Source organism: Siphateles boraxobius, unplaced genomic scaffold (genome assembly GCF_051911475.1).
Source record: "Siphateles boraxobius isolate OS27281-9 unplaced genomic scaffold, OSU_SipBor_1 66, whole genome shotgun sequence".
NCBI classification, from domain to species: Eukaryota; Metazoa; Chordata; class Actinopteri; order Cypriniformes; family Leuciscidae; genus Siphateles; species Siphateles boraxobius.
This window is the reverse complement of record NW_027509193.1, coordinates 14636420-14663213: the sequence shown is the minus strand read 5'-3', so window position 1 is coordinate 14663213 and position 26794 is coordinate 14636420. Positions and strand designations below refer to the sequence as shown.

The window sequence follows — 26794 nt, the reverse complement described above, 5'->3', positions numbered from 1 at the left end:
GTTCTCCAGGGTTATCTCTCTTTTTCTAAATCTGACAGGTTAACACTATCAATTAGCAGCCATTGATCGGGTGAACAATAATAAAGGCTGTGGTTGAAAGATGATGTTTCCATTCACCTTCACCCATGAGGCTATTCTTGCTCATACAGCTGCACACACAACAATGTGAAATGACTGACCAAAAAGGGGAACCTAATTTTGAAACTGATTTTTACACACACACACTTAGAGTATTTTGTGGTTTGGGGATTTATTTCTATTTACATTTTAAGAAGTTTTGCAAAAGATTTATTCTTGAGCCAGCAAGAATTTTCTGATCCCTTAAAAAAAAACGTGACATGGGGCATTACACAAATATCCCCTTATGCTATTTTAAGCATTTTTCTTAACACATCTACAAAAATCCAGTAAATGTATTTTATTTTCTTCTTTCTTCATGAGGATTCCTGTCACTCATAAGCAATATTAACAATTGCACTTTTTATTTGAAACAAAAATCCAAATGGAAGTAAGCATTTTTATTTCCTCTATTTAGGTTTTTGTAGACATATTTTATTAAAAACACTTCAAGTGGCATACATTTAAATATATTTAATGTGTCAAATCATAATAACCATCTGGATATTTGTATAAATATCAGCATTAAATTTTTTTTTTTTCAACACAACATCCCATAAATTATATTTGGTGAGAAGGTATTGCAGAACATAAAATAATATACTTAAACTGGAAAGAAAACAGTTCCACGGCCTTTTGATATATTTGACAAACACAAGTATTTTGCATAGGGTCTTGTTTTGTCTGGCATTTCCTGTGATTCATCTGGGTGAGAAGAAAACATGTGTACATAAAGGAATAAATGTATAAATTCTCTTTTAAATAAACACTTTGTAGAGTCATTAACTTGCATGGATGTAATTAACTTCAAAACTGTCCACCCTCTTCCCGTCAAACCTGTTGCATTTTTAAAAGCACAGATATATCTCAAAATAAATTAAAATGTTTAGATTAACTAACACAACAATGTAGTCATAGTTTCTCTGATAAAACGTTTATTGAAACTGATAAGAAGGCGCCCATTACATGGAATGAACCCCGTGTAGTTTACATGTGTCACCGCGAGGGGGCGCAGGCCATATTTCATCCGCGCGCTCTCTCTCTCTTCCAGCGGAGCTCTTGCCAACCACCCCCTCTCTCCCTCTCCACGCTCCTTTCGCGACAAAGCGGACTGTCGGCGCACGGCAGTGGCACCTCGCCGCTTCAGGGTGAAGATGTTCGGCAGTCTGTGCGCCCGTAAGCTGGCTCGCCGATCGCGGTCCGCGTTAATAGCCGCGCTGACAGTGCTGCTGGTCCAAACGCTCATCGTGTGGAACTTCAGCAGTCTGGACACGGGAGAAGACCGAAAAGACAACGGCAGAGAGAAGAGGGACCGATTCGGCATCAACAAACCCTACAGCGAAAACCCGAAGAGCGGCTTCCAGAGGAGGCATCACCAGCCGCCGCTTGGGAAAGCGTCCAATCGACAAAAACAGCAGCCGGTAAGGCGGAATTTCCTCGTTCATCGCGCACCATTCATTCCTCGCGGTCCGCCGTCATAACGGGCCCGTTCTCTCTTGGAAATGTTCCCCAGACCCAACGTTTCGGGGTGTTTATGTAAACACGAACGGTGGCTGGATGATTTGTTAGTGATGTGCTGAAATGTAGCCCTTTGTTGTCATGACTATATACACCGCAGCTGAGAATGTGACCGTCGCGCGCGGCGCGTAAGATGCAGTTGTGTTGGATACTTTAGCATCTCGTGTGACGGATCGCTGTCCGTTAAAACTCACATTAAGTTGTTGCTATTGTAATTGTGTATGTCGGAGGAATAGGCAGTTCAGCTCTCATGCGTTGCTTTCAGATCATCTTCGTGTCGTATTTTGGTGATATGTGCTGGGAGTGATCTCGTCATGACCTTTATGTAGATTGAAATGATTTATGATATAAATATCCCGGTTCCATCGGCTATGGATATAGTAGTGTAAATACTTCGATTTTGTTATTAAATGCCCTCTATTTCTTATCCCCATATCCATCACTCTTACAATAAAAACTATAGAAATGTTTTGTCAGGTAAATGAAAATGTGTTTCATGTGATAATAACATAAATTAACTCAAAATATGGTTTAGTATGACTGAAATAACCTGACTGGTCATTCTTCCGAAACGGCCACCTGGTATTCAACATGTCTTAAAAATGTGTTATTTTTTACCTTGAACCCCTATGCGTTTAGGCTCAATTGGTTTGTAAAAAATAAAAAAACCTATTTATTAATCTATTCTTAAATTGTAATATATATATATATATATATATATATATATATATATATATATATATATATATATATATATATATATATATAACTTGCGGCAGTTTAAAATCCACATATTTTACTGATTTTGTGGATTCGTAACATCCTCCATTCAGTTTGTGCCTTGAAATGCTGGCTGATCTGTCTGGACATGATGCTCCTGCTCTCAGTCGTTGCCTGCAGCTTTGCTGAGAGACCCTCCATGCCTTGCGTTGAGGACAGTGACCCGACTACATTAGGTAACATCAGTGAGTGTATGGTCAGATCATTTAAAAATAGCTCTTTAGTTCAAACCAGAAATGTTTTTCATTGCAAATTTTGCACAACACTTGAGAGCAAAACCGGACTATATGTATCCATCTCTATGACTGTCTTGGAACCTAGTTGGCTATATACCTAGAAAGCATTTTTGGAAATTGATGCATGTTTGTTAAGTTCTTCAAAAAGTATGCTGCACATGCCTAGGAATGCCTCCTAGGTAGGTAGCTTGCTCAGTTTTGAGACACAGCCAAGGTGTATAAAACATGAAAGTGTTTGTAATTCATTCGCACAGAATACATTAAACGCAGCAGCACCTCAGTAAAAGCGCTACACTCCCTCATCAGTCTGCATCATTTTTTACAATTAATTGATGCTAATTATCATGTAGCATCACATTAACATAATGCTCCCAGACATAGGTTTGCCTAATCTAATTAGAAATCTTTCTGTCATCAATAGCTGTGTTTGAACAGCTTTTTCCTCACTGAAGAAATATCATCCTAATTGTGTTCATGTAAATCTGAATAATGTAAAAATGTGAAGGCTGGAACAGATTGTCACTGCAGGCTAACACTAACATCACCATTTGACAACAATATTGTATGGTACTTTTTAATTGCAGAGGTGTTAATTTAGCTTTCTAATCCAGGTGTAATGTAAACTACAGCGAGCCTGGAGCGACGTTCCATCTCATTTAGTCCCTCGCTAATATCCCCACAGACTTGTTGCTCTATCTGTGTCTAATGTGATAATTCTATTCTTCTGTGGTCGTATTTAATCCTGCAGTCTAAAGTGCACATTATAATCCCTCCAGCACTAATCGACGGCACCTTCGGATGCCGAAATCTCAGCAGGACTTGCTTCTCAGACAGTTTTGCCTTCAAAATGTCGCAGTTTGGCAGGAGTGTTAATGTCCAGTAAATGTGTTCATGTCAGCAGAGTGGCTCGGTGCCATCCTGCCTCGGCGGTGTGAAGTGTGTCCGTCTTTCGGTGTCGTCTGCTCTGAAATGCTCCCTGTAGAGCCATCATCCTGCTTGGATCTGACTCTGCTGCATGAAGCGCCCTATGCCACTCGATTCCTTCGTGCAATAATAATAGAGTGTGGCGTGACCCCAGCGCCGGTCACCTTTTCGTCCGTGCTCTTGTGTACACGCTCTGCTCTTCCATATCTGTTCTGCTCTCGGATTTGTTTGTGGCCTCGGTGGGCTGTTTATTCTGGCAAACAGGATTGGCAGAGGATTAAAGTGTGAGCCCGTAGCCGTCCGATTGTTTCAGCTGTTTATCTCGATCCTCGTCCTGAGACGGCATGGAATCATCGAGGTGGGAAGTCTGGAGCGAGTGTTAGAAACCCGAGAGTGTTTCAGAAGATGCATCCGAACCCCCTGAAGGCTCTCAGTCCCACAGACAAGAAATAGATACCTATCAGTCTGCTTTTGTCCGAAATTAATCTTCATCGTGAAGTCACATAACTATTGCATTTCCTCATGGCTAAATTGTTGTTTCGATTAATTTCAGGTAATCTGTCTTTTCTGGCTTTGCCGGTACATATGATGATTAGAGTGTAGTTTTTAATTCACATTTATTTGTATAGCTCTTTTCACAATACACGTTTCAAAGCAGCTTTACAGAAAATGCATGTATCAACATTACAATTTAGAGTTATCCGTTATCAGAGGCGTCTGTGTCAAATAGTGTATTTCAGAAAATCACACAGTGAGCTAAGCTAACAATGTATTCATTTAGACAATGTATTAATATAAGGCAGAAACAGTGAGCTCATTGAAGTAATGAGTACATTAACAAAATGCATGGGTACATGTTGATTCAGAGTTTGCATGATCATGTAATGTGTTTGTGTCTGTCTAAAAAGCAGCATAAGTCTTTGTTGTCCGGGTGTTTCGGTGTAGTGCTACACTCTACCTGGCCTCTGTTGGCTCAAAGAGAGCAAAATAGACGGGAATGACTATCCCTTTTTGTTCTGCACTTTATGCCGACTGCTCTTTAATACCACGGTCACAACTCTGCCGGCACAAATTGTCAGCCTTTTTGATTAAAGAGGTGTGAGAGACAGATGAACTCTCACCTTTTGTGGGTCGCTGTGCTGCCTTCTTAAACATGACATTAACCCAAACCCACACACAATCTGCGCCCACCAAAAACGCTGCTGTCTTGCAGAAAAAATGGGATCATCTCTCTCTTTATTTTTTTGCATGTTCTTATTTTGACTCATTCGACTCTGATTAACATTTTTGACTATGTTTAAATCTATTCTGCACAATTTCCACAGGCTTCGTCTGGTCCTACATTGACCTCACCATTTGCATGTTATTTGGGTATTGAGCACTGGATTTCTTCTTTGGTTTGTGCACTGTGTGTGTATTCCTTGTGTGTGTGTGTGTGTGTGTGTGTGTGTGTGTGTGTGTGTGTGTGTGTGTGTGTGTGTGTGTGTGTGTGTGTGTGTGTGTGTGTGTGTGTGTGTGTGTGTGTGTGTGTGTGTGAAACCAAAACTGGAAGTTCCATTGCTTATGCAAATGGGGATGTTGGCCGTGCACAATGGGAAGTGGATTAAACCTCAGATAAATGTGTGATTTTCTGTAAATGGCAAAATTGGCTCATTTGGTCCATTTTAGTTGCAACTTTTTGGGGATACTTATGTGATTAAATGCTTTTGTACTACCTAAGCAAAGAATTTCCAAGCCCAAAAGGAACTTCTATGGATTAAATTAGCCAACCTCACTGATTGAAACATTTCTGAAGGCAGATTTAGTGTTGAGGAAAACATGGCAGTGAAGGGCTGTGATGCTGGTGATTAAGTTAATTCCACTGACGATTAAGTTAATTCCACATGTGCTTGGTGTGTTTTGGGGCCTGTGTTAATGCAGCAATAAACGGTACTTTCTTCATTTGATTTAACATGCTCTCATTAGCCAGGTGCCGCTGTGCACCAGGTGAGCTGAACGCCACATTTGTCTTGTTACTGCATGTTCTGATTCTCCTCAGGTCAGCCGGTCCCACATGCTCAAACACTGCTTGGGTTCCTGATGTGAAGGGAGTCTGGTTTGATGGTGATCAATCTCATATGTCGTGCTCAGCATGTGTGCTAAATGTGAATGTGCTCGTTATCTGTCGACCGCTCGCCACCTGAATTAGTGGTGGGATCCCAGAGGGAGGGGCTCTGGGGACCAAGCGTGACATAAGTGCCCACACACACACACACACACACACACACACACACACACACACACACACACACACACACACACACACACACACACACACACACACACACACACACACACACACACACACACACACACACACACACACAGCTGTGTGGCTCTTTCTCACTCGCTGTAGCAATTGGAGGGATCTTTCCTATAGCAGGGATCCAGAGAGTGTTGACTAGGCAGACAAAGCTTTGGAATAATAAAACCTAGTCCTCATAGTTGTCCTCACTTGCACCCTCATATCATAAAGCCAAGCTTGTGTGTGTACATCAGAGTTTCTGTGCTTTCTTACATTTAAAATTTCACAATGACACAATGTCCGGATTTTTTGAAAAACATTTTTTTGTAATTACAAGAACTGTATGTTCTTCAATAAAGTTAAAAGATAAAAAAAAAATTATTAGTGTTTACAATTTATGCGTTTAATGTTATTTTTATAGTGTTTTTTGCATCCCTTTCAAGTTGGCTCAGGCCCTCTAGTGGGCCCTGGACCCCTTGGTTGAGCACCACTGTGTTAAAGGACAAATAACATAGCATACGTGTTAACCTGTTACCTTGTGAGTTAAATTGTAACTGTTAAATAGTGAAAAGATTAATTGAATATTGGCCATTAGATGATTTCACATGTACATGTTCAAATCAGGGGAATTCTGGAAACTAAAACAAACATGATGGATTAAAAATAGTCAATGACAGAAATGTTACAACTCCGTTCATCAGAAAGACAGATAATGGTTGTTTGTTACACAACCTCTGCTACACAGTCCACCGTGTAACCCAACAAAATAAAGATTGAAAAACAAACATCTGCTTTTATCATTTGTTGACACCAACTGTGTCATTCCAAGTCACACAACTACTTTTCTTAGCAAAAAATGTTGTGGATACATTGTCTTTCTCTCAGTCTTTTCCTGTTATTGAGTTGTTCCATCCTCTCCTTGCCGTGCAGTGCTGACTCACACTCGGTCAGAATGCCTGACTGCTTACAGGCCATCTCTCTGTCTCTGTTGCCTCTCTCTCTCTCTTTTTCTCTCTTTCTCTCTCTCTCTCTCTTTTTCTCTCTTTCTCTCTTTCTCTCTCTTTCTCTCTCTTTCTCTCTCTCTCTCTCTCTCTCTCTCTCTCTCTCTCTCTCTCTCTCGCTCTCTCTCTCTCGCTCTCTCTCACTCTTTCACGATCTTCTACTCTCTTTCTCTCACTCTCTCTCACTAAACATTTGATCCAGGCCGGTCGTTGTTTTGCTTGATCATCACAAGTTGCCCCAGGGTGCTCGTTTGCCCCAGCTTCAGTTGGACAGCTGCCCTGTTAGCAATTCCTCCTCTCCATTAGCTCTTAAACAGAGAGGGGAGTATATCTCGGACCTTGTAAAGATTGATGACGGCGAATCAGTAACATTGGGCCAGGTTGTTTTTGCATGGCTTTCAAAGGCTAGAGGCGAAGTCAGATTTGTTTTCACGAGGTTACCTTCGTTCCAGAAGTGCAGAAAAGACCAAACAGAGCACTTTCATCTCTCTCTGACTGTTACGTAATGAACCGAGCCAACACCTATCGATTTGTTTCTCTGTGTTAAGCTGATGGTTATCAGAAACAATTCCATGATGTGCTCTCTTAATGAGCGGGCTCGGTCCCATTGCCGCGCCAATGACTTCATCTACTAAAAAGAAAGCAAGCGCCCAGGCTGATTTTATAGTTTACACTGAGCGGTGTGATAAAGACTTACTTTTTCTGGCGCAGCCATCGTCGTGAAAATGCTTTCAAGTGGCTGAATGTCTATTGCGTTAGGGTAGAATATTTTGCAAGGAGTGCTTTATGTCCTTTGTAAACATGTCCATAAAGAGTGAGTTAATTGTTATGTAAGCTTGACAGCACAATAGTGGCCTGTCACAGATATTGGAAAAACAGCAAATTGGTGCACCATAATGCTACCATTAACATAACTGTGGTCGGGCGCTATTCATACTTGGCTAAGTATGCTGCTACAGGCCCTTAATTCCATTTCACCCCTGTCATTGTTGGCACCTTGTTATCACTCTTTGTGTGGAAATAGGAGGGGGCGGGGCCTAAGGACGCTTGTGAGTAGTGGGTGGGGTATAATGGAGTGTCGTTTGTGTGTGGTCTTTTTTGAAACGTGTGCGGTCTTGATTAGATGCATTATATGCAGAATATTAGGGTTGAACCAATATTAGAATTCTTTCTGAAGAAAGAATCTTAATTATTTTCATGCTATGGCCGATATTAAAATTCTGTAAATATTTGTCTGAATTAAAAATAAAACACTAAAAAACTAAAATCAATCATGCTATACTAATTTTTAGGCATCACAGCATTATAATTTACAGTACGAAATATGGGTATTCATTTGGAGATGTGCTAAAGATTACATTTAATAGTGTTAAGGAACGGTCACGCTGCACTTTTCGTTCCATTGACTTCAATTCATACTAGAGCCCGACCGATATGGATTTTTGGGGGCCGATGCCGATACCGATATTAGGGAGTAAAAAAAGCCCGATACCGATATATCGGCCGATATCAAATGTGGTAATCAAACACGTGTGTGACACAGATATGTAATGGAGGCAGGGGGAATGATAGAATGAGAATTATACAGCTGAGCTGTAACCAAACTAGTTTGCATTGCATGTTATATTATATTATATTATATTCTAAATACTGTTGCATAATCTTCACTAACAACGACTTTGTCTTTTAATTTAGTCATAACTTGCATCAATAAATATATAAAAAGTGTCACTTACAAAACCTTATTATCTTCTATTTTTACTCTTAATTCCTCTAATCTCTACCAGTGGAGGAAGAACTCAGATCTTTTTACTAAAGTAAAATGAATAATATCATAATGAAAACGTTTTTAATTACATATGTACAGTACTTTTATACTATTTTAAATAATTAGTAAGCAAAATGTACTAAACGTGAAACTAGGCTACTCTTAATGCAAAATGGCCCTATATAAAGTGTTATAATTATATACATTTTTGGAATATTGCTTGATGTTGTAACGTAGTGTTATCAGGCAGAATGAGCTTTAACACGGTGTCTACACCGGACGCGGCCGTTACTGCTCGCGTCGCAACAGCTGTTTACCCTAGACAAAGCAGAATCAGTTTACTGTCGGAGATCGCTCGCGCCACGCATTTTAATCAATGTTTCATCAACCAATTGCCTTAATAAATAAGAAGGCCTAAATATAGCAGACAATATAATCAGGACTTCTCAGCTGCGCGCTTGCAATAGTCACAAGCTCACACAATACGTGACAGAGGCTTGTAGCAGAGAAATCAATTCTGTGAATTACACTGCGCAAATCACAAGTAGGCTACTACCCACCGGATGAAAAAGGGTTGGCTCTCAGTCTCCACAGGCTACATAAAATATTCATTTTATTTTATTTTATTTTATTTTTCGTGTTTGCATTTATGAGGAAAAAACAATGTTACAGACGCGACAGTTCAGCACTACGGACGTGAGCGCTCTGAAAGCGGCACTAATGCTTTGAAACTTTCACATAGACATCAAACAGAAAGCACAAAACCTTTCGTTTCAAAGTGAATTTCGTTTTGTATTAATTGTATCTTAATTTTAATCAATGTTTCATCAGCCATTTGCCTGGATTTAATTTATAAGAAGTAAATTTAGCAGACGATAGATAATCTCGACACGGAGGCGCCTGCGGGTGAACTGGAGCTCGTCTCATGAACCGAAACTCAGCGTATAGACCTGAGAATTGAAATATATCTATATTGAAATGTCTACTTTTAAACAGAACAATTCAAAACGAAAGACAGACAGACTCATGTAATCGTATGAAATGTGCATTTCTCTCTGGCGCGCGCTCACTGAAGATCGCGAGTCAGCATCGTCAACTTCATCTTTGGCTGACACTGACTGAAAACACTTGTAAATTAATAAACAATTAAAATGTCTCCTTGCTATATTTGTTGTATTCATAATCATTATTTTTGCCAGTTCTTGTGACAGCTTTTAGGTGCTTTATTGGCAGCGCCACCCTTACATGAATCACCGTACCCGCATTTTTTAAAATATTAATTTATCGGCCATTATAAATGCCGATACCGATAGTTAGGAAAATGCCTAAAATCGGCCGATAATATCGGCCCGCTGATATATCGATCGGGCTCTAATTCATACGCATGAGTGAGACGGGAAGTGCAAGCACAAGCGAAAAAGTTATGCATTTCGGTGCGTTACAAAGTTAAAGTTTGGTGAACTCTGACCTGCGAATTCGTGCCACGTGAAGATATGTGACCAATAGAAGATTTATACTCCACAGCGTGACCTTTTAGCTGAAAACGCAAACTTTAAATCTGTATGATTGCAGCATTGCAGTACAGTGGATAAGATTGCATATTTTTATATTTTTGATTGTTAGATTATGTTTTTAAAAAAGATGCTGCAGATGCCATTTTCTAACCATCACAGTGTCTGTAAAACATTTTACGTGCTCAATTCTAGTGTGAACATGGCTTTATTAAATTGTTATCGTAAAATAGTTTTTTAAAGATTAACTTTAGATGATAGATTAGCATTCGATGATCCAGGTGATCTGAATGTAAAAATAGAAATGTAGAAATATACACAAATATTGGCCAATAACCAATATGGAACTGTGATATTGTGCATCTTGTGTACATGAATACTGCTTAACTACACCGATATATAAAAACATCAGTAAGCGCACTAATGCTTTATGTAGTTGAGTAAATATTTTTGTGTCAAATTGACGATTGGAGAAAACTGGTTAAGCAGGAGTCGTCAGGGCGAGCGGTTGGTGCTGTAGATAAAGAGAGGGATTGTGTAGGCTATTCATGTGAATACGTTCCCTGTGAGCAGTGGAAAGCGTTGGTCAGGGTGTGTAACTGTGAGTGTGAAGGTGTGTCAGTATGACTATGTCACCGTGTGTTGGTTACATGAATGAGGCTTGTGTTACAGCTCAGTCAGTGACTGCCGAAAGAAAACAAACTCTGGCGTTCACTGGCTGCTTTACCTCCACCATCAGACTCTTCTGTCTCTCTCTCTTTCTCTATGTGCTTTATTGGCATGATAAATAATGGACTAAACGTGAAAGCATCACAATCACTTTCACGTTTAGTCTGAGTGGCCGCATTAACTTCCAGTGCATGCATTATTTTGCTTTATAAACAATTCATTTTTTGTATTATTCTTATTTGACTATATTGTAACATGTTACTGTTTTATGGTAAACCTTTTTTGTGTTAGTTTTATTGAATGATTGATTGATTGATTGATTGATTGATTGATTGAAAACAGCAATTTCCTCCATTTTTACATTAATAACATAAAGTTAATTTAATAACATCTCAAATTGAATATCCATTTTTCACACCACATTATAATACTGTGATGCCTAAATTTACATGTTGTGATTTTAGTTTTAGATATATAATTTTATGCTATTATGCAAAATATAATAGAATTTTAATATTGGCCATTTATCAGTATCAGCTACAACATGAAGTAATTACTGACTTATTGGCTATCTATGCATCCCTACTTTGTCTTTCTGTCTTTTACAGTTCAATTCAACTTTTTTTTCAGTAACGTACTTTTGATGTGGAGATCAAATTCAAGTTTATCGTGGTCATGTTTTATATTTGTCAATTTCTTTAAGAATAATTTTAGTTTTATAACCAGACAATATCACTCAAACTTTTGTAATATGAGGAATCTCTCTCTCTCTCTCTCTCTCTCTTTCTGTTTCCCATCTCTCTCAGCCTGTCTCTATTTCCCCCACACTACCAAACTCCCCTCCGTAAGACTCCCAACACGTCCAACAATATTCACACACGGCATTAAAACACTCTCTCAAATAGAGTAGATCTTTAGCTAAACAGGTTGAAGGGACTCAGTACATAAGGTCTCTGAGTCTGTTATGTCTGTGATGTCTATCCGTCTCTCTCTTTCCTGTCTCCTCTCTGAGTTGGTCTCACAGTCTGTTTCTCTTTGCCGTGTATATTGTGTCCGCTGCATTCCTGCGCTGAATGTGGGCCAAACCAGCTTGTCCGTGTATCCGTCGGCATCGAGCAGCCACCATAATCCACCTAGCATCAGATAATCACGCTACTCTACAACAACCTCATTACATACAGTCTAATATCAGCCACGGATTTTAGCAGATGCAATTACAAATACTTCAAATCCATAATCCCAAAGGGCAAGACAAAAATCCCATTGGTAAACATCTTAAACTAGTTTTTGTGTTTGTTTGTTTTTGTCTCATGCAGATAGCGAGAGGCATCCTGGGAATAAGGCCTGGTGTTGTTTTATGCTTGTGTGTGAAATTCAGAGAATTTAAATCACGATGTGAATTTTCAAGGCCCTGTTTGCAGGCATCTTCTTTTTTCCAAGACCTCTCATATCTCATTTTGGTTTTGTAGATGCCATAGCCTAGACGCCAAAGCTAATGATCCTCTAGTCATTGCTGTATTCAACAGACAATCATTTGTTGGACATCTGTGAATGTCAGTGATGAATTTATTGTGTTAAACGAGGAGAATATTATCTGAAGATCTTTTAATCACAAATAGCTTTGTCTACAAGCCATCGGAGGCTCCCAAATCTCCACCTTTTTCAAGCCACAAATGCCATTTCACCCATTCCATTATACAATATGCGTCCCGCAACCGAGACCTAATTAAAGTGCGCTGGAAGGTCATAATTCCAGGCAGTGCCTGCTGGGGTTTGTGAATCATGTCGGCTACATGTGACCAAGGTGCAGGCTCTTTCAAAGCCCTGATCACGTGACTCTTCCGCTCTCTTTTTAAGCGGCGAGTGAGAGAATGCGAGTATATCACACGCTGGTGTGAATTCCCACTGAGCCTCTGAATGCTAATAAACTCCCTCTGCCACCCACGGTTAGATCCCCCCGACTCATCCTGTCAGAACAGAGGGTCCTGTTCGCACTCTTTTAGACGTACCCCCTGTGAATCCCTCTAAACAGCTGGTCTGTGCATCTCTGATCGTTGTTTGTGCAAGCAGGAGGGGTAAACGCAAAGTTCGCAATTGATTTCTGACAGGGAACTAGAGCCCCCCAAGCCCACTGTTGAAGAGCGACTGGAAGAAGCAGTCGCAGGCTAACCAGAGAAACGTCTTGAGCATCCAGGCTTAGTCTGTGGGAGTGATTAAGTGCAGGCTCCATGTTCAAGGAGAAAACTGCAGTTTATGTGTATTTTCTCCTTTTTATTTATTTTTTATTTTTTATAAATCCCTTAATCCGGCATCTACTTAAATCCCTGGTGTAATCCTCAGCAATCCCAGAGGGTTTGACAATACTTTGTGTTGCTAGAGTATCTTTATTAAACTCATTGTTTGTCCAGACCACTGATGCCACCGGACTGCTCACAGTCTTTTTTCAGACTGTCCTATGCATATTGCAGACAAACCTGGAAAGCACTTTCTTAGTCTGGCAAGTAATCTGATTGTATATAATTAAGGCCTAATTAATTTCCAAATGAATATGCTGTACATTGTAATGTTCTGGTGCTTAAATTTACTTGCAGCATTTTAAGTAACTGAATTTTTTTTTTTACACCAATTTAGACAAAATAGTATAGAATATAACTTAACCTTTCTAAATGCGCGGAAATGTAGACCAGACCTTTTTCCATTTAGTCAAAGGTCTGGCTGTGAGTAGTAAAAAATTTGTTTGGTAGCCTGGTAAGGTGTCCGCCTCTCGGGACTCGGTAGACAGTTTTTTTATTTGAGTGTGATTCGGTGGACAGGTGAATCATCTGATTATGAATCACCCTACCCACACGGTCTGTGCTTTTTCGCTTTTATCTGGAGAGAAAGAATCGCGTAATGTCAAGTGTCTGGTGTACATGGATGGACCAGTCACTAAAGCACAGCTCTCAGTTCGACTTTTTCACTTTGGGGTGCCCTTTCAGAAACTCTAAAGAAGAGAAATGGGGTATCCATTTAAGGCCAAATTCACAACCCGAAAGGTTGAATAGCCGAATGAAAAGAATACTAATGAAGGGAATTGGCTTATTCTGACTTTGCTTGTGTCCTCTTTCTCTATAGTTTAGAGCGGATGGATGATGCCTCTGAACTGAGAGGTGTCAGTTAATGGTCAATTACAATTTTAAGCTTAGGTTTGTGTTGTTCACCCATGCAAAAGTGTCGCTTGCTTTGAGTGGTTGCCAGGGCCTTTTTTTTAGCACGTTTCTTTGTTGTTGCTAGGTTGCTTGCTAGCCAAAAGAGTCTTTTCTGAGATGTGGCTTAGGCCATTTTTTTCCAAGTTTCATCATCCATTAAACAAAAAGCATTTGTCTAATTTCCTTTCATTTACAGTACATTTATTCATTTTGCAGGCACTTTTATTCAGCAACTTGCATTCAGTGTTATTTTAGTATAATTTATAGTTACATTATATATTTATATACATAAACTTATTATATATTCATAAACATTAAAAACACACTCTTATGTGTTAAAATACGAGCTAAAGGTGCGGTGTCGTAGACATGCAAATAATATCTCATGTCGTTATGATTTGTGAATTCGTGTAACGGGTTACTCCGGTGCGAAAACAGTGTTTTTTTCCCCTGAATTTTAATTTTAATTTCGGCATAGCTCCAAAAGTCGGTCACTTAGAAGTCTGAACCTAGTGTCATCTTGACATGCTAGATTTGTGATTTTTTTTAACAGCAAAGCTCTTGTCTGTAAACCGGTCGCTAAGTCTTCATGTTTAACAATGTATAATAACAATTTATAATAAACACACACACCGTTTGATTACAAAAACACTAGATTGAGCTTGATTTGTGAAAACTTTCACATGTCAGTTTGGGTCAGTTAACCCTTCCCTGAGTGTTTAACTTAAAGGACAAGTTCGGTATTTTACACTTAAAGGGATAGTCACCCAAAAATGAAAATTCTGTCAGTAATTACTCACCCTCATGTTGTTCCAACCCCGTAAGACTTTCATTCATCTTTGGAACACAAATAAATATATTTTTGATTAAATCTGAGAGCTGGATCACTCCTACATAGGCTTCTTAAGCCTGGTTCACACGGCAGGATAATTAGGTCGATTTTAGCCCCGATTCACCCCTTCCGACAATCTTAAGGATGCTCCGATTATCGTAAAATAATCTGATCCGATATTGCTGCAGTGTGTGGTGTGTTAAGACTGCTCTCGTTTGCTCGGAAGGACGTCGGGACCGCTCCGATCTCAAATCGGGGATATCCAACATGTTGGATTTTTTTGGCCCTATTTCTCCTCGTGTGTGGTGTCCCCCAGGGACAAACGAGCACGCAGCCTGTGGACTGTGGCCTGTAGCCAATCAGAAAGCGAGGTGACGAGGCGCCGAGGAAGCACCGGGAAACAAAATCAAAATAGTCCATGCTCGCGTTGTCTCCACTTCTTTGACCATCGCCTTTTCTTTTGATAACGTTTTTTTTTTTCGGTTAAAAACAAACTACACTGATTGTTTACTCTGAAGTCACGTTTGATCTCGAGGGATTTTGCGAGATTTTCCTTCTGACCTGGGAATGCTCGTGAGTCAAATCGGTTCATGTGTGATATGTGTTGATTTTGCTGTGTTGTACGGCCGTGATATTTCACGTAGTGAAGCTACGCAAAGCTTCTAGGTTGTGCGTCACACGCATCACACACATGACCAGCGTCGGCCAATAGTGAGCCTACGTGTGACGTGCAACCTAGAAGCTTTGCGTAGTGTAACTACGTGAACTCACTCGAGGCCCACAGAGAAGGAAATGAATAGTTGAATAAAGTCGTTATTTTTGTTTGTTTTTTGCGCACAAAAAGTATTCTCTTCGCTTGATAAACTTAAGATTGAGCCACTGTAATCACTCGGACTATTTTAACGATGTCTTTAATAACTTTTGGGCCGACCAGTTTCGATCCCTTAAGAAGCCTATGGAGGAGTGATCCAGCTCTCAGATTTAATCAAAAATATCTTAATTTGTGTTCCGAAGTTGAAGTCTTAAGTGAAACGGAAGTCTTACGGGGTTGGAACAACATGGGTCAGTAATTACTGACAGAATTTTCATTTTTGGGTGAACTAACCCTTTAAAGCCCTGTTTTAAGATGGTTTCTGATGAAATAGAACGGTTAACATTGAAAATTGGACACATGCTGCTTGCCCGAGAATTTTCGGTTTCTGTGGTTGAAACCCCACCTCCACAATGGTTGCATAGGTGCACTGGAACAATCCTTCATAAAACGCATTAAACTTTAGTTTACAAAGACGTGAAACTCACCAAGTGGTCTGGGGTGTTCACTGATATGCTCACACAAAAATCGCTGCAAAAGATGCTTTCCAACAGGTTTTATCGTAGTTTTTGTCAAGTTGGACAAGTTGGGGGTGCTACCACAAAAACTGAAAATTCTCGGGCCAGCAGCATGTGTCCAAATTTCAATCTTAACCGTTCTATTTCGTCAGAAACCATCTTAAAACAGGGCTTTAAGTGTAAAATACCGAACTTGTCCTTTAACCATTCTGATTTGTGAAAACTTTCACAGGTCATTTTGGGTCAGTTAACCCTTCCCTGAGTGTTTAACTTAACCATTCTGATTTGAGAAAACGTTCACAATGCAGTTTGGGTCAGTTAACCCTTCCCTGAGTGTTTAAATTAACCATTCTGTTTTGTGAAAACTTTCATAGGTCAGTTTGGGTCAGTTAACCCTTCCCTGAGAGTTTAACTTCACTACTCTGGTTTGATACCTCTTTCTTGATTTGTTAACTGTCAGTTTTGAGACAAAATCCAGACAGGAACCAAAACACTGGTGAGTACTACAGTAATCCAACACAGAATACCGACAGAACTTGAAAAGGCACGTGGAAAAATGTCATTAGTAGCACAGAACTAAGCTCAGGGAAGGGTAAACTGACCCAAACTGCACTGTGAAAGTTTTCACAAATCAGAATGGTTAAGTTAAACACTCAGGGAAGGGTTAACTGACCCAAACTGCATTGTGAAAGTGTTCACAAATCAGAATGGTTCATTTAAAACACTCAGGGAAAGGTTAACTGACCCAAACTGACCTATGAAAGTTCTCAAATCAGAATGGTTAAGTTAAACACTCAGGGAAGGGTTAACTGACCCAAACTGCATTGTGAACGTTTTCTCAAATCAGAATGGTTAAGTTAAACACTCAGGGAAGGGTTAACTGACCCAAAATGACCTGTGAAAGTTTTCACAAATCAGAATGGTTAAGTTAAACAGTCAGGGAAGGGTTAACGGACCCAAACTGAACTGTGAAAGTTTTCACAAATCAAGCTCAGTCTAGTGTTTTTGTAATCCAGCGGTGTGTGTGTTTATTATAAATTGTTATTATAACTTACATTGTTAAACATGAAAAACGGACTTATAGCGACCGGTTTACAGAGCTTTGCTGTGAAAAAATTCACAAATCTAGCATGTCAAGATGACAATGGGTTCAGACTTCTAAGTGACCGACTTTCACGAATTCACGAATTCACAAATCGTGACTAACGACATGAGATATTATTTGCATGTCTACGACACCGCACTGTGGGACCACAGCGAAACGAAATCTGAATATCAAACCTCAAACTATCTTTACTCTGGTTTTGAACCACCAACGGCTATCACCAACAGAATCCTGAGCGAATGCAAATAAATGTAGCCCTAATTAAGCATAAAATTACTTACCATTCACCACATTACGCTTCAATGAGTTTCAGCTGTGGCCGTGTGGTCACTCGTCTAGTTTTGAAAATGCGCGCACATGCGAAGAGGGAAACTGTGGGCCGTTTACACGTCATCAAATAGTATCTTACATTAACAGAACTTAAAATTAAATTATTTTTTGATGACTGAAAATGTTAAACTCTGACATTTAAAAGTCATGATAGTACATTTAATCAATAGGCATAATTTGTGTGTCATCCAAACTCAATAAAATAACAATTACAAGTAAAAAGTCTAAGAGCATTTCAGAACTTGATTTTTTATTTCACACCAATATATATATTTAAGTAAGTGTATCTTTAATTTAATTTATTTTATTTTAGGTAATTTTAGTACTTGCACTTAATTTTATTTGCAGTTAATTATAAAGGCAAAATTTCTAATTTCAACATTTCTTACATTTTTCAAATTTTTCATGTAATATTTATATTTTTTGTTTTATTTCAGCTTGACTTCAAAGAATGGAAAATGTCTTTTAATAGTTTTAGAGCTTTTAGTTAACAATAGCTAATAGTTGAGTTATGCATAACTACTGTTCCCTGAAATTGGGAAATGAGGTATAACTAGGGATGAGCATTTTTCAAAAATATTGTATTAGAATATTTGGGCTCCAAAATTTGAATATTCGTTTATTTAAATTATGTTTAATGAGTTTTTTTTTTATTATTCATCAAGTTTTTGTCATTTGAATAAATGATTCAACGACTCACTCAAAGACTCACAATTGCTTCATCACTGGATGAGTCAGCCTTTGAATTAATCTCTTGAATAAATGATTCAATGACAAATACATTAAGTCAGTTGTCGCCACCTACTAGTGTAATGATGTATTTAATATAATCTTTATTTGAAGCATCAAGTAAGGTGATTTTGATTGCTACCATAGACATTAGTGTTTATATCTGAAATATAAACTTTTATCACAGAGTATATAATTATATATTATATCCAATAATTTTAATGTTTGTAAGACAGAAATAACAATACTTTGTGGTTAAAAAAAAACTGTTTGTGAAGCTATTTCATACCTGTACACGACAACTGCTGTCTCTGGATCAGTGGCTGCGCAAACACAGATTTGAATGTTCCACTGTGGTTGTACTTGTCAAAGGTTTATTAGACAGCCGAATCGTTGTCAATCAGTCGTTGAGATCGCATGGGTGTTTGAATCGAGATCGCGATCGTTAATCTTTTAATGATTAATTAAGTACCACTAAGAAACATCATGCACATCCTGATATGTACACTACATGAGTGAGTGCAAGTGCCTCCCAGATGATTTTGAACTTGCTGAAAAGATCCAATTGAGACACACCACTGAGTAATGGTGACTGAAAGGCTGCCAAAGCACTGGCTCAAAGAGTCAAGCTTTGCATCTGTAATCCACCCTTGAGCCAATAGGAGGGGGCAAATAAATGACCATAATTATCCTGAGAGCTGTTATTTGCATATCTTTGCGTCCTTTTTCTCTGACATTAGTTTTCAGTCGCTTTGCCATTTAAGTTTCTATTTAGGTTGATTTAGTGTAAGTGTTAGTTACAGCCTCCATGATATTAAGGCAGCGCTGCTCATAAAAGATGTCACTGAGCGTGTAAGTCTTGCTGCTAATCTACCTCAGCCCACTGTTATTGCTCTTCAACACCGAGGCAACATGGAAGGATTGTGCTAGCCTGCCACTGTGCCCGCAGTCTGTGTCAGAATCAAGCGTGCCGCACAAGCCCTGAAAAGTGAAGCCAAAGCGTCTCGATCGCCCCCCGGTGACTGGTCCTAGTATAGCTCATAAACCCCGCCTCCCCATGTTATTCAATGGGACGTGAGACCAACTAAACAATTAAATTACACTTCACATATCTTTTTTCCAAAGATAGTTTCGGTCATTTACTGTAGTTTTCATCACACTGATGTAATTTCAAGTGTTTGTTTTTAAAATTAGTTTGTTTTTAGTTAGTTATTTGATGCTATAAAAACGGCGCTGTGGCGTATATGATTGACAGCTGTGATTGACAGGTTCACAGAGCAAAGTAGTCACTGAAGCAACAACAGACTTTTTTCAGGATCTTTGGAGGACTGAGGAGATTGGAGCTTTAAATTTAATATCTAAATTTCTATAATTATTTCACACCGACATAATGGTTTGTTCTGCAGCAGAGGCTCGTGCTTACGATTGATTCAGCTAGAGTGAGGGTGGGACCAAAGCAGGACGTTGATTTCGCGGCTTTACTTCCTGCTCACTACTGCGCATGTCTGGTCCCAAAATCGCAACTGCGCAGACTCAAGTCCCAAGATGTCAGCGCCATATCGGGACAATGGCGGCTTCACTTCTCGCCAATGGAAGAGAGCGAAGGGGCGTCGTCCATCTTTTTTTACAGTCTATGGTCGGAATGTTTTGCGACGCATTTTAGGGCAGTTTATGGACGTATTAAAACACTTCCCCATCAAACACCATAGTTAGTGTAATTAAAGTCTATGGCTGCCTCAAAGTTCCCTAATCAATCTTTTTTTTACCCCTGGTGTTCTCTCTCACTCTCTCACTCACTCACTCTCTCACTCTCTCACTCACACACACATTCTAATTCTGTCTCTGCCATATTGCTCATCCTATTTCTCTCTCTAATTTTGTAATGGGAAGGATTTAGTTGTCTGATGAATAGCACTGCACTGGCTAACTGATCCCATAGAGTCTGAAGGGATGCTGATTCTAGCCAAGAGAAAAGGCCACAGCCCTAGAGATCATCTGATGACGGCGGTCACACACTCCTCCAGCTGCACCACTTAAAGTCTTTACCGCCTATCGCAGACAAGTTTTGCCCAAGAGAGGGAGTCTCCTTGTCAATTGCAGGTCCTGTGTCCTGCCTGTTAATGCCCCAGTCAACCGCCCATAAATCGGAACCTAGCGGTTTTTGCTTCAAACGCACGATCGGCAACCAGAGTTATTTTGACCGATCTCTATGTCGGACTTTCACACAAACTGTGTTGCAATCATTTCCCAAAATGTAATTTATGTGGAAATATATTAAGTCTGTAAACAGGACGTTAACACGGGCAGAAACGGGTACACATTAAAAATGGACGAAAAGAAGAAAACACAGACGCGCCAGAAGAACAAATACCACCCCAGGCGCAGCAAGTTCACTGTTAGCGATGCTTGATATATTGGAAGAAAAATATAAATATTAAATTGGGGGTGGTGGTTTATTTAAATGTATTTCTGAAGGGAAATGACTATCTTCAGAAAAGTTTCAATGGCATTTACTTTTCCTACCTCCATATAAAATAGTGTTTTTAAGCGCAGCTGCTTTGTGTACCGAAAGAAACCGCTGCTGTTCCATAAGTGCCACCTACTGTCAGAGAGTGAATTTGCATTTTCATTCAGTGTTTTTTCAACTGTTTTTGTTTTGTGCAGGTATGTCATAATTTCTCAAATCTAAAGTCAGACAGTTCTGTATGTGCTTTAAATCTTGATATTATAGAATCTAGCCTAATTCAAATGAAAAACACCTGCTCATGCTACGTGTGTAGCATCTTTGTTTGGATAGTGATTAAAACGCAGTGCTTGCCTCTAATTTCAAATTACATATTTTATTTGTTTTAGGCCAGTTTTCCGTTATAGAGCAAATGAACTACAAACAATTCTGCTTAAAGAAAAAAATCAGCAACCTGTAAAAAATGAATCATGGGTCTTGTAATTTTCATTAAAAACAATTAAGGTGAGAATTAAAAATAGTGTGTATGTTTTAAGGAAATTGTGGTTTAGTATTGTATATAAAATACTAAGAACATTGCACTAATAAAACCAAGAGATACATTTACCTCTTTTTTTTAAGGAAACTTAAGCAGTTTTGAGGCTTGATAAAATTAAGGAAAGAAGGCTACATTTTTTTATTTTAAGAGAATTAGTTAAATTATTATATTAGGGACACCATTTGGTGGTGATTGTTCCCAGCATGCTTTGCATATGGCATATTTTTGAGTGAAGTGAAATATCTGTTAATGTTTAATTATCAGTTATGTTTGACATTTGAAAGAGTTTCTATTATTTTGATTTTTAAGTTTTGATCGTTACCATTGTGCAGAAGAGACGAGCGTGGTTAAGTTGTGGATAACTGGGTTTTAATACTCTGAAGCATTTTGCTTTGTTCAACTACCAAGAGTTTTGTGTGATGTGCTAGCAGGATACAGTCTTTTACAACATGATTCAAAGTCAAATGCAAACAGGTAATTTCCGTTCACTCAATCACACACATTTGAGTCAACTTAAAATAAAAAAAGCATTTTTCAAAACAAGCCTTAAAAACTACTCAAAAATATCATGTGTAATATTGTTACCAGATTTTTGTAGATAGCACATAACATTTGTGGCTAATTTGTTTGTGCAGGTGATTTGGTGCATCACCTTGCAGGTGCATATGATGATCCCATGCAAGTGGGTTAGTTGCTTTTTTTTTTTAATCTTTTTTTTTCTAGATTATTACAGTTGTTTTTTGTTCAATTTCAATTTAAAATAATTTATTACTTTATCCAGATTTTTTATGACATATGAAATAGTGTCGTACAGACAATGAACAAAACACAGTTTTTATTTCCTCTCAGATTGGCAGTATTTTGAAATAAAAATATAAATGTACATTTAATTTTATAAAAATATATATATATATATATATAATTATATATATATATTATATATATTATAATATAGCATTTTGTCTAGAATATTATAGAAATGTTATATTATTAAAATAGTGCTATACAACTGAGCAAAATACATTTAACAGTAAAAAAATACAAATCTACAAATAATTGTGTGAATAATTTTATAAATGTTAGGGAATCTGTTAATTTGCGTATATCTAGAATATTATAGACATTTTAAATTCCAAGTTAATTTACAGCATAAAAATAGTCCCATACAACTAGTAAGAAAAAGGCTTTTTGTAGTTGCATTTGTCTTTTTATTTTCTCTTGAACTGTATAAAAAAAAAATCTTCCATAAACCTCAGTTTTCTTCTTTCTTTTCTCCCACAAGCACAGTGATGTACAATGCAACCACATTCAGCACATAGGCCTGACCACAGCCACATACTGTAAAGTAAATCAATACTTCTTAACAGCTCCCAGGCAGGCAGGGAATCCTACATCTGTGTCTACAAGTTGTAGGGAGAGACAGAGAACTTCAGGTGTAACAGGATCAATGGTAGGAAACATCACACACACACACACACACACATAATGATAACTCTCCTGATATGATGCTGACGTGACGCTGGCCTGTGTTAGGATGGAAGTAGACTGGCAGCATGTGGAAGAGCTGTCAAAAGAGCTCAGGAAAAGCCAGATCTGAGGGCCAAGGGGTTAGGCTCAGCCCCAATCTGAGAATCCATTTTCTTCTCAAATTCTTCAGTCATTCGTCACCTCTGCATTCAGATCTCTCTCTCTCTCTCTCTCTCTCTCTCTCTCTCTCTCTCTCTCTCTCTCTCTCTCTCTCTCTCTCTCTCTCTCTCTCTCTCTCTCTCTCTCTCTCTCTCTCTCTCTCTCTCTCTCTCTCTCTCTCTCTCTCTCTCTCTCTCTCTCTCTCTCTCTCTCTCTCTCTCTCTCTCTCTCTCCCCCCCCCTTACTGTGAGAAGTAAATGTGATTTCCCCCCTCATAGCCTGGCAGTCCCTCTGACTGTGTCATGTGAAGAGTTGTTCTAATCTCTTCTTCCAATTTTTGTGAGGCCTTTCCCTCCTTTTATGAGATTCTTTTCATGTTTTAATAGGCACAGGAGTCTTTGAAGTGGGGTTCTCCACTCCATGTCCCATCATTGTTTCAAATTAAGGGCTTAAAGATAGTGCAGTTCCCTACATCTCAGCGTTTTTGCACAGCCTCTCCTCTTATTTTACTCGCAGTCAAATTGAAGAGCTCTGTTTAAACAGTTCTTAAATAAAAGTGTCTAAAGGGACTAGGGATGAATTAATATTATTATTCTGCCGATAATTATTTTGATGTTATAAGTGATAACTGATAAAGGATGATGATATTAAGATACTAAAATGAATGAACAAATAAAATCAATACATTTTATACTTTTAAAAAGTATAACATAAATTGCTCTAAAAATATAGTCTGAAAATCACTTGTTTTTTTATAAATGTATATAATGGCTCGTTTCCACTGAGCGGTACGGTATGGTTCGGTACGGTACGCAATTATTTGCGTTTCCACTGTCAAAAGTTGTGAATGGTACCAAAAAGCTGAACCGTACCGTACCACTTTTTGGGTACCCTTCCGTTGGGGTACCTAGCACAGTGGTACGGTACTAAAGGGAGGAGCTAGACTCACGCTAGAACGCTGATTGGTTGACAGAGTATCGTCACTTGCGCGTGCTACAAGGGGAATAAAACATAAGCGCCATTTTTTAATATTAAAAATTAATTAAAAATTAATTATAGCGCCAATATAAAATTTAAACGAAAAGATGCAGGGTTGTGTTTTATATTTCGTTTTGTTATAAATAGGCTAACGTTAAACATGCAGTAAATAATATAATCAGGTCTATACAATGCTTGTACCACGTGTGTGTGCCTATAATGTTTAATATGTATATAAATGAAAACGAAAAGAGGCAGAGTAGTGTTTTATAATATATTTCGTTTTATTGTTCCCTAAAATGTACATGCAGAGCGAGCTGAGCGATGCTTTCAAGAACGCGCTGTTCCATTTGGAGAATTACCCGACTCGCGTCCTCGGGAGTCCTTCTGCTTAGAACTTTGCGTACTTGGTATTGAGAAATGCCTAATGTCGGCGCTTCTCTTCTTGTGACAAACATGCCGAGAAGCAAGGACAATATCTGCTGTATGCCACCCATTGGTGTTTACTTTGTCGCTTTCTTCTTCGCCCGAAAATGACGTTGATCGCTTCTTTCCGGCAAACACCACGCCTATCAAGAAGGGTATTGTTGGCGGTGGAAACGCTAGCCGGATCATGGTTTACTGACCCAAACCGAACCGAACCGTACTATACCGTACCATACTGCTCAGTGGAAACGAGCCACAAGTTTTGCTAGTTAAGATGTCAGGTGGGGATAGTAGCATGCAAAACATTTGCATATGCATATAACAGTACATGGTTTAGCCAGTCTCAGGCCGAAGGTGTTAGAGATCAGGGTTAGGTGTACTTGGGTTAGGAGTATTGGTGCAGCTACCCTCTACTATTATACATCTATGATTGACTGGGCAGAACAGATTGGCCTATATAAAGAGTAGTGAAGTTAGAACGAACAAAACTTGGGTACCAGGTTGGGCCATGTTTTTGAAACAGTGCATAAATTACAGGTTATACATTGGTACTGTTCAATTACATCACTTTTTGTTTGCAAAAGTTGTTATATCCACTTCAAATGAATGACACCCATTCGCAAAGAATGCACACTTGAATGCGCAAGAATGCAGATGTGATTTTTTTTTAAAAAAGAAATTAATACTACTTTTCAGCAAGGATGCATTCAAAATTGACAGTAACAATGGTACAAAAGATTTATATAAACAATGCTGTTCTTTTGAACTTTCAATTCCTAACAATTCTGAATTTTTTTTATTACGGTTTCCACAAAAATATTAAGCAGCACCACTGTTTCGAGCATTGATAATAGTAAGCAATGTTTCTTGAGAAGCAAATAAGATTTTTTTTTAAATATATTAAAATAGAAAACATTTATTATAAACTAATAATATTGCACAATGTTAAATTTATACTGTATTTTTGATCAAACAAAAATAGCCGTGGTGAGCATAAGAGACTTCTTTAACATTTTTTTTTTTAAATCAGGAAGGTCACAGGAACATTTTCTTACTTACAAGGACAGGATGCCAAGAGGTAGTTGGCATCTTGAGGGAATACTGAGAATTAAACTGCTGAGACCTGAAAGAGATGAATTAAGCAAATGCCAGGCTGAGCTTGGATTAAATGCAGAACTGGGACGTCAGATGTGGATAATATTGTTATTTGGTTTCCAATCTGAGGGGCACATTAATGCATGGACAACAGACATGGGTTATTATCAGAATTGGATATAAGATGATGGAATTGTGCCGTGATGGATGGATGTAAATGAGATCTCTTAATGGAGATGGAGAGGAGAGGTGATCAGTACAGGGCTTTTTTTTTCAGATTTATTGTGCTCTGTAACCAAAAAAGAAAAATGTCTTTGTTTCAGACCAACAACAGACCTCAGAACTCTCAATCGGGTTGAAAGGTGTGTGGAGAAATGATGTGTGAATATTCAAACAGCATGTTTTGTTTTGCAGTAGCAGCAGAGCAGAGAGAGCAGCAAAAGTACTGAGTCATGAACAGAAGGAAAGTGTTTTTCGAGCGTCTGCTGGCATTGAATGCAGTTGCAGTGTTCTGCTGTCCGTGAAAGGGCACCCCGATGCCGAACAGGACTGTTGCATTACTATTCTCGCCATTGATTTTCTCGTATCGGCATCCGCCCTGCATTATACTCAGATAAATGATGAATCGCGTGTTCTGCCAATGTTGTTCTAAATTGGTTTCCTTCTCGCATCTAGTCTATAATTGTCATTAAATATTTTTAGATATAGGCCTACAGTGACTTGTAGCAGAGAAATTTGGATGTACCTTCTGTTCCATTTTGCATGACTGCAAAAGATTCTAATTATAATATGGCTTTCAGTTTGGATATTTTTTACTGTTTGTTTGCTTGTTTTGTATCATTGCACGGTTTTATAAAGTAACTCTTAATAGGGAATAATTAGGAAATGGTTTGTTTGAATAATTTTTTATAGAAACATACTTTTTATGTAATCAACACAATGACTGCAATTGTTGTGTAATTAGATTTTACAAGGTACTGTAGATTAGTAGCCTAACTATTAAAGAAAATGACTGGATTGCTGTTACCATATTTTATTCATTTGCTAACTATGTAAATTAATGATGTTTGATTGTTGTTTTCAGACAAAAGTGCCCTTTCATTGTGGATCCGTGGGCTAATGCATTACCAAAAAGTCATATTGAGCCCTGCTGAGTTGTGCCGTTGGCCAGAGCCTTTGAAATCAGGATGGCAAGGATGGAATGGTATGCCAATTAACGGTCCAGTGCTTCTCGGGTTTTCTATTACAGATGGTGTATTGAAACTCTGTATGCTTGTGCACGACTGGACCGTACCGACAGAGAAGCCATCTGTCAAGTCCCATGTGTGTATAACCTAATCGAGCCA

General features: G+C 38.6%; 1 protein-coding gene across 2 annotated transcripts in view; it reads left to right on the top strand.

The window, feature by feature from the left end:
• The first annotated feature begins 1172 nt into the window (after positions 1-1172).
• The window catches only part of xylt1 (xylosyltransferase I), a 76368-nt gene continuing 50746 nt past the window's right edge, over positions 1173-26794 (top strand). The window contains exon 1 of one of the 2 annotated variants that reach the window (XM_077212473.1): positions 1173-1538. In XM_077212473.1, coding sequence (XP_077068588.1) covers positions 1272-1538 — 267 coding nt within the window. In that variant the 5' untranslated portion in view covers positions 1173-1271. The remainder of the gene's footprint in view (positions 1539-26794) is intronic. The other variant, XR_013196774.1, reaches the window with a different exon arrangement.